At 44.3% G+C, this 9,199-nt stretch overlaps 1 protein-coding gene across 1 annotated transcript; it reads right to left on the bottom strand.

The window, feature by feature from the left end:
- Nucleotides 1–1,113: 1,113 nt before the first annotated feature.
- Nucleotides 1,114–6,559, bottom strand: LOC119386773 (antimicrobial peptide microplusin). The gene is made up of 5 exons (XM_037654050.2): nt 6,433–6,559; nt 6,247–6,308; nt 5,930–6,019; nt 3,412–3,438; nt 1,114–1,465 (listed from the first exon to the last, which is right to left on the bottom strand). The coding sequence occupies exons 1-5, from the start codon at nt 6,509–6,511 to the stop codon at nt 1,406–1,408; spliced, it is 318 nt and encodes a 105-aa protein (XP_037509978.1). The 5' UTR covers nt 6,512–6,559; the 3' UTR covers nt 1,114–1,405.
- Nucleotides 6,560–9,199: the final 2,640 nt, after the last annotated feature.

The following is a 9,199-nucleotide window of genomic DNA, read 5'->3' as shown; positions in this document are numbered from 1 at the left end:
CAGTAGCCGACAAAATATCGCTCTGCGTCACGTCCACAGAAAGGTATCAGTATCAGAAAAATATGAAATTATAAATACCAACTGCATGTAGCTTCCTTTAGTGGCCTAATACTCAAACAGCTGTAAAGGCTACACGACTATAGTCGTGTAGTAACCTATAATTTCCCCACCTCCTCACAAAAGTATGGGAAGCTTCCTCGTCTGATCTCAGCTCCCGGCCCCAACACTGCGCATGGCGTCGAGTGAGCACTTCTCTCCCAGGGCTCGAAGAAGTACCGTGCGAGTTGTCTTTATTTCATTACTTCCTTTCTTTTTTCATTTCAGAGCAGCTAACTCGATGTCAGATTCCTCGTATACAGATGACATCACGACAAAGTGCAAGCGTCCTCCACCCTAATAATCAGCACTTGGGTGATGTTATTCAGTCATGATCACCGTAACTCGCCAGGACAAGGCTCCCAGAGGACGATAGAAAACGGAGCAGCTTCAAGAAGTGTTCGCGTCGGTTTCGTAAAAGCAAAAAAAAAAAAGATGTTGACAGGCATATAACGTGGCGATGTCATGTGCGTAGGTAGGATAGCCACCTATGGGATGGCGGAGAGCGTTTGAACTTATCAAACGATCTGAGACGCGGAATAACCACGATGTTGGCTAAATAAAGCTGTTTGCAGTCCGTCAGCGGAGGTTGTATTTATTTGCCCAGTAATCTGACCTTCATGTGTCAGTGAGCAGCATAACTCATGTAAATTTCGCAATCTCTACAATTTTTTAATCTAGCACTTTCAGCGCAGAATGTTCAGTGCCAACATCTCGAGGCCGAACTCCTGCACAAATATGTCGAAAATCAACCACAAGTTACGGAAGATATTTATTGAGATGCACTTGAGCCGTTTATTTTGCTTATTGTGCAACAAATACTCGTGCATATTTTTGTGCATGTGCGTTTGTGCGATCACGGCCGGTCTGGAAGCGCGCGCTCGCGAGCGCGCGCCTCTAGACCGGCCGTGATGCGATATAAAAAATATGACAAAAATTAACCGTTTTCACAAAGCTCCTCGTTCGTAAGTGCTATTTGCCATTGCTTGGTTACGCTAGTCAATGATATGTGATCAGCTACAGGATTGGCTAAAATTTTACCTTACGACTAATTCTGGCCTACTTAGTTGTCGTGAATTCGGGCCTTGATGATCTGGAAACACTTCATAACACTGACTATCCGCGACTGAGAAGTGCAACTATGAATCATCCCTACATGTAATGTGTACTGCCGTTATCTATGAACTTTGAATATAGACTCAGTGCATGGGGATCGCGTATTCTTATTCATTCATTGCAAGCGAGAACAGCTCAGAACTCAGAAGGCCAAGGGTCTTTCCTTCCGCTTCTGGTTTGGAACAATGCGCTATTAGAAGTTGTTTATTCCACACCGTTGTTGCAAACCAACCAGTTCGTCCACTTCTGGCTCCTGTAAAAAAAAAAAAAAACTTAGATACAGCTATATGACCAAGTGGGCAGGACGTCTTTTCTCAATAGTATTGAGGTTACTCCGCGTCTTCACATTATACATATTATCCGACTTTATGTTGTGGTGTCCTCGGCCCTCTCGACAGTCGAGGACACTGGATCGTGGGTGATCAAGAATGATGTTCATTCTATGAGACCATGGAGCTTATGGTGTATCGTGTGAAATCCTCCAGACAGCCTGTACCTAGCCTGGTGGTTGCAGCCCGTACACTTTTCATAGGGTGTGCATACAGGAAGTACCCCTCTGAACATGACTCAAGTGGGTACTTTAAACGGATAAGAATATAGACTCAATCTATTATGTGTTTTATGCTAGGGATTCAACAGCTATGGCTTGATTGCCTTATAATGACCAGCTGCTATAGTCTCGGCCAATTTTGTGCATGATTTTATCTCTTGGTTAACATATTCTGTAATGAAGAGTGTCTTGTCAATTAACCCGAAAACTACGTCACATAATGTTGAAGCTTCCTGGGTTTCATTGTTGTGGTTAATACTATTTCATATATATTGTCCTATGTCTGTGGTAATTAAAGCACACTGAAGTGAGAAACCCTTGAATATGGCACCCGGTCATCCCCAGACTTCATTTTCTGGGCAAGTCCCTTCAGTAATGACAGTTATCAATTCGGGCGGTGGTATTAAAAAATAAAATAAAATGGTTGATAGTGCCTTGTATAAACTAGTTGATTTTTGAACATGACCACCAAGTTAGTTTTCTAATTCTTGTGCTTCGTTTCACTACGTAGTACAATATGATTTGAATTCGTTTGAAATTTCTACATGTGAGCTGGTGAAAAGGAGTTATGATATTGTTTCCGTTATTTTGCTCTCTTTATTCCCAGATACAGGGCAGCCCACCAGGTTACCCTTTTAGCTAAACCCCTTGCATTTTTTAGATGTGAAGCATCTTATAGCGGAGTTCAATCCGGTGGTGGTGGTGGTGGTGTGCGGCGTGACCACCCTTACTGCGCATGCGCAAACCTTCTCCACTTCCCCTCTCCACTCCCTCTCTCCCCTTTCCACCTCACCTCTCAGCTTCCCTTTCCCCCTCTCATTTCCCTTTCCCACCCCTCTCTAGTTCCCCTCTCCACTCCTCCTCTCCTCTCCCATCTCTCCTCCCCTCCCCCTCTCCATTTCCCATCTCTCCACTTCCTCTCTCCCCTTTCCCCCTCACCACTCCACCTCTGAAACGCGGGATCTACATGCCGAAACACTGCTTCGCATCGCCTCATGGTCCCCTTTAGCGGGAGATGGTGTGATTTTTTTCTTCTACCAGTCTATATCTATCAGGCTTAGTTATATGTTTTAGGAGATTTTATATCAAGAGATACTCTTTGTGTCGACGCCAAGGCAATGAGAAAAATACGTAGTTATAAAACAACAAACAAAATGATTACTAGTAAATAAAGTCTAATAATAATAATATCTGGGGTTTAACGTCCCAAAACCACGATATGATTATGAGAGACGCAGTAGTGGAGGGCTCCGGAAATTTCGACCACCTGGGGTTCTTTAACGTGCACCGAAATCTAAGTACACGGGCCTCCAACATTTTCGCCTCCATCGAAAATGCAGCCGCCGCCGGGATTCGATCCCGCGACCTACGGGTCAGCAGTCGAGCGCCATAACCACTAGACCACCGTGGCGGGGCTAGTAAATAAAGTCCTTCGTAGGGCTCCTAACTTTGTACGATGTAATTTTTTTTTTAATTTCGAGAGATTGCCCAACGGCATGCATAGTTAAATATACAGATAGTAATTAAAATGCGAACATTATACATATGTATAGGCCAACTTACGAATTTTGTAGTCGCCACTTTACGTTCCAACATAATACTAAACGCCTAAGTAACCAAATGTACAACAAGTAAAGCAAGTAACTTACAAGCATTTGTTTTCGTAGCTCCGTTACCTGAAATAAATAAAGTGCGGTAGGATGATGTACAGAAGTTTTCATGGTATATTAAGGGGCTACACTGACCCCCAAACTAAGCCACAATTTTTCAAACGCGCAACAAATAATTACTCTGCAGTGTAGTACTACCGATTAGATACATGTGCATGTATTGAAATGAGAGTTTAGACTTAAAGGATAACTCCGACGATTTTTCGAGGACAATGAACCTCAATGAAATTCGCTGGGCAAATTCCTTTGCACGTTTCCGTCATTTATGCCAAATTACAGGCTTGTGAGATAGGCAGATTGTTTACAAATGAATTTCAATGATCCCCTCGAATCTCCCACCTGGCTTCTTACAATTATTGGGGACATTGTGAGTGTGACGTCATTTAGGGCAGAGAGACGGAAGTGACGAAACCGAGGTGCCACTAGAGCGTATGCTTGTCGGCTGTCGATCTCGTTGTTTGGCCAGCGCTTCGTTGGTTGGGCGCGCGATTTTCAGTTCCAAGTGGGCGGACGTGCGACGGTGGCACGTGGTGTTGCGTTGTGGGCTGCACACGATTCACTGTATATTAACCATAACTATCACTAAACACTCGCCACTAAAATTGCCCTTCGTCTCGATAGTGGAGTGTATTAACTAGCAATGCCGGCTTACCCCACGGGAAGTACGGTAATACCGCGCCGTTGCAAGAGTGCACACGCGCTATCTTTATCGTACTGAAACACTTTCCATAACGTATACCGGGTCCACCATGACCTGGTCTATCCGTATACGGTAAGCTACGCATCGTGAGGAAGGTGGCTCGTTCTTGGCTTATATTAAACCTCATTAATCCTATCGATGTCCTGTCAAAAGTTGCTATCTACAGACTCATACACTCTTCCTATAACAATATTAAAAGTTTTAGTCTGTGCGCGAACTTCGTAGCGTTAGCATTTTACCCGATTGCGGCAGACAGCAAGCTGGGCGGCCTGAATTGGTGGTGCCATCTGGCGGCGTTATGCGCAAACAGGCAAGCGCATTACGTCAATGAGTGTGTTCCACTTGAACTAGGGTTGCCACCTGCCCGGTTTTAGACCGGCCCGACCGGTTTTTTGGCCATCGTATCGCGATTATTATTATTTTTATAATCGTAAATTCAACATCTTCGAGATAATAAATATTTTTCGTTAGTCACGAAAATTTTCACGCATTCTTCAACCAATTTCTATCTTGTGCCCGTAAGAACCCGTAGTAATTGATCATTTAAATCCAACGAAAAATGAACATCGGTTGTTACGTGCTTGCATCATGAGCGTAAATTCTCCGCCTTCGAAGCATTCAAAATTACATCAATGCATGTCTGTTCCGGAAGACTAGAGATATCAACCTGAGAATGACAGCTGGCTCCTGGCCAGGCTTTACGTCCTAAATGGAGGACATTATCTAGACGGCTTGTATTTTTATGTCAACAGAATAGTTGGGTAGCCGGTTTTTCTTTTTTTTTTGTACATCTACCTTATCTTATGTTGACTTCTGACTAGGCATACAGTGTTGCAATACATGACACTGCGTGTCAAAGACTGAACATGACGGCTTTTTTTTTCAGCATAAATTCAGCCACCTGTATAATTAGTGGTGTGCAAAAATTAGTGGTGTGCGGTGATAAACAATCACTGATCACGATAAGTGTTTCACGTGCGGCACTTGGCTAGTTTCAGTACTATGATACACACTTGCAATAATGAGAACACCAGTTTTCGCAGATAAACCTGGCGATACTTATTGCGTGCGCTACAGGTCAGCGGGCGTATGGCAATTATGGACAATGCACAGATTCGCTTATGGTAAGGTCTTATCGCTTCAGATAACCTTATGGATTGTCCTGTTCACCTTCGGGAGGCACGTTTCTCACTAGCCAACAGCGTTCTTGTATGAGAGCAATTACACTCATTTATGTTAATTCCATCGATGGTTTTCAAAACATTGCAAAATATAGCTATTCAGAGTAGATAGCACAATTGTGCATGGTCAGTTTTACGTATCAACCTTCATCTATAGGTATAACAATATGGCTGCATAAAAAGTCATGATTTCTTTATGCACTGGAAACGTTAATCATCACTGAACGCTAAAAACAGTCAGTAATGAACGGACATTTTGAATCGCTGATCGGGCGAGTTGGTGATTCACGATACTTGAAATACGAGCGCGCAACTGCACATGTACACAATTGAAGACAGCGTCCCTGTCTTCTTGTGTCCCCGTGTAGCTATGCATTCGTATTTCAAAGACATTTTGAACTTCCAGAGTAAGTTTAGTGCAGCAAACCGGCAGGAAGGGGAATATGGAAGCTTGCGATGAAAAAATCCGTAAACAGGGGGTGGGTTCTCGAGCCGACGTTTCGACAAGTGGACTTGTCTTCTAAAGACCAAAAGCAGTTCATGTTTTACCCGGAACCTGGATGACAGCAATCAGATCCACTTCAAAAGAACAGTGGCCCGCAGTGTCCCGACTTACCAGGTCGCCATTAGCACACAAGGAGTGGACGAGACAAACATCGTTGTCGCAATGAATCGCGCTTTCGATTCTGTCGAGAGCTTCCTTCAACTGAAAAATAATGAAAGACGGAGGAGAGATCGCCCGCTATGATTACAGTTGTTTACTGCGATTACAAATTACAAATAGTTTCTTTGTTTCACGTATTTCATTATTCATAGCGCCACACTACCTCATTTTCTCGCATCAGAATTTTACCACAAATAATCTCTGTCATCCGAGACAAAAGAGTGGTTCACTTATGTTTGCGGCACAAGGCCCACCATCATTTTCGGTACCTTCAATGTTCCCACGCGTCGTACACAGCTGAAGAAGGCATTGATTCCGGCATCCGCGTCATCTGGAAATAAGCGTATGTAGCAATGTACCGTACTGCTCTTTAGAGAAATGACCACGTGCGATGAAAACAAGGCGTCAAATAAGAATGAAGGCTTAAGAGGGAGCCCGTTGCGAGGTCTACGTACGGCAAATGTTGAAGCTGGAAGCTGAAGACTGGGAAACAAAGAGCAACAGCAGCCCCGTAGCCAAAATGTAGACCTTCATCTTTGACGCAAGAACGCCTCGTCGCCTCTTAGTGCGGCCCTCTTATATTGCGAAGCACTACTGCCGAGTTTTATTACGCGTGAACAATGGGTAGGAGATAGCACTTCGGCTGGGCAGGTTGCCCATGTTGGCTTCTTTTTTTTCTCTCTCTCGGCAAAAACAGCTGACGGGTCTGTGTGAAATACCGTCATTACGCGTTATCCTATCTTATACAGGACACGGCTCAGTATGGTGAGGAGATTCGCGAAAGCGTGGGGATCCCCATTGTGGGTACGAGCCGGTTATTGAGGTACCGATAACAACAACGGCAGCAGCTTAATAGAAAAAAAATAGCAGGCACACATTACGTAACTCCTGCTTAAGGACATCTCACATTCATCGTATTGTAACGGGTTTATTTGATGGTAGCAGTAAGCCTATTGACGCAAGGTCCAGTGCAGGGCAGTTGAGCGATCTTCACCGAGAACTTGGAGGACGCTTGAGTAGAACGCGATAGTGTCATCGGGGCCCGTTCGCATCGTTTTCTCATTAGTTAGTCAGCCTTCGCTTCTCTGTGCTCACCTCAACAGTGATCCGATGAAAGGGACGTCTGCGCGTAACCTTTGTTGTTTTAAACCTTCCCAGAATGGATGTCTAGTGCGAGTACCGTTGCAAAGTGCCGACTAGGCGTCCATTTTGTCATCATTTTACGAACGGACGAATTACCCACTACGTCTCTGTAAGGCAATACGCGCACCTACACACCTGCACACTATTGTTGATGCTGTGGCTGATGATGATGATCAATTATGTCGGAGCGCTTTGTAATGGGTGGGCCTTTAAACCATCCAATCTTTGGGCAATTCACATGGTGTGACGCCTGATGCGATTCCACGCTTCTGCCATGCAATATTACATCTCTTAACGCGACTCCGCGCACTACACGACTTCTGTATAGCTTTTTTTTTTTTTACTTTTCCACACGCGTGGCTCTGGAGAAGAGCTCCTGTTTGCCACGTAGAATGCCTCGGTTCTATTCCGCCTCTGACCCATGATTTTTATTATTTGGATCTATCGGTGATTTTTCGATCACGGACAACGCTAATTTTTCGCTCACAGTCGGACGACGCCGACACCGACGCTGACACCGGAATGTCTTCGACACAGACTCTTTAACGCTATTGCGTCAAAACTGCAAGCGTTCGCAACAGCGCCGAAACTCTTTGTTGTCTTCCTTCTCAGCAGCCAAGCGGCAGCGGCGATGCTTGAGCTCTCTTCGTTAAACTATATTTCTAGCTGGCTCCCCAGTAGCATTACCGCTGAGTGAGTTTTGTTTAACTGCTGCGCATGAATACACATATTAGGCCTATACAACTGAAGTCGATTGTGCGAGAATGCGTACAAATGCAAAGTCTTAAGAGGAAATTACGGATATTACTTAAGGAAATTATGCAGTAACCACGTAAGCTTCAAGTAAGTACTGATGGGAGCCTTAACAGTCTCTGGGTAAACTTTGAAAGCCCTCGTTGCTTACTGTAGTCACTATAATTGCTTATGGAGCGGCAGCATATGCATTAGACGTACAACTGAACTCGCTTCATACGTATTCTAGCTCGAGTGAATGAGACTACGCACATAATGAATTGAAGCCCTGTGCGTTTCGATGCAATCTTAAAGGCAGCATCTTACAAGTATGGAGATAACTTATTAGCAGGAACCTTTGCGAGGCGCGCTCTGGAGGAGCCCTCGGAGACACTGCAGCCGCAGTATAGCAATGTGCCGTGTCGTCTGTATAGTGAATTTAGCAGCGTGCTGTTTTACTCACCATCTTTCAGTAGTATGGCTTAAAACTCTGGAATAGTTTCACGAAGTGCCGCCTTAATACATCAAAGAACCTAACCATCCTGCAGTTAGCAGCCTCCAGAAGCACAGGGCGTCTGCTACGCGATGGTTAACGCGCGCCCTCTCCAATATTACGTCAGTGCAATATCATGCCACGACGTCTCTCTGTATAAACAAGCATTCGCAGTTTCTCCGACTTGTGCAATTGTTATCTTTCGCTTTAGAAGGCCTTGTACTGCATTCGTGTCAGTTATCTGCGGCTGTTGTCCCTCATGCAGCGCGACCCATATCTTCTCGGTGGAATGTGAGCAACGTGAAACCTGCCGCACTGTTAAGGAGCAGAAAGCAGGATGACAGGTACAAGGAGAGAAGTGTTTGTAAGATGCAGCAAAGGATCAGCCTTGGTCGTTTCCGATACTTGGTTCACTGGTTGTTTTACCTCTGATATGATCCTAACCACTAATGAAATGTATGCGAGCAATTGAATACAATTCAAAACGCAAGAGTCAATCACACTAAAAAGGGACGTTAAATAGAAATTTTAGGAGGATGAAAACCAAAATAAAATAGCATGTTTCTCTAAGAGCTGTTTCTTGTTCTACAAAAGCACGCAGGAAAAAACGCCCAACTTCACTTGTTTCAATGGAATCGCCTTGAATGCAATATAAATATTCAAACGGCTGCATCGACATCAGTATGACAGGTTTTTTTTTTTTTTTTAACCCTTATGTTTGTGGACTGCGCACGGAATTCTGCGATAGGATAACTTCTTGGGCGAGTTTGGGTTTGCTAAACAAGACCTAGTAGCGCAAAACCTCGAAAATGAAAGAATAATGCTTAGAAATTATGTTCACTACGGCACACGAG

Source organism: Rhipicephalus sanguineus, chromosome 1, assembly GCF_013339695.2.
Source record: "Rhipicephalus sanguineus isolate Rsan-2018 chromosome 1, BIME_Rsan_1.4, whole genome shotgun sequence".
NCBI lineage: Eukaryota > Metazoa > Arthropoda > Arachnida > Ixodida > Ixodidae > Rhipicephalus > Rhipicephalus sanguineus.
Note: the sequence above shows the minus strand (reverse complement) of the source record. Positions and strands in the feature narration are given on the sequence as shown.

What these genes read in the sequence shown, in the direction of transcription:
- LOC119386773 (XM_037654050.2), bottom strand. Translation starts at nt 6,511, where the DNA reads ATGAAGGTCTACATTTTGGCTACGGGGCTGCTGTTGCTCTTTGTTTCC. An exon ending in TGTGTGCTAATGGCGACCTG is followed by an intron (nt 3,439 to 5,929) that starts GTAAGTCGGGAC and finishes TATTTATTTCAG; the next exon opens with GTAACGGAGCTACGAAAACA. An exon ending in AGCTACGAAAACAAATGCTT is followed by an intron (nt 1,466 to 3,411) that starts GTAAGTTACTTG and finishes TTTTTTTTACAG; the next exon opens with GAGCCAGAAGTGGACGAACT.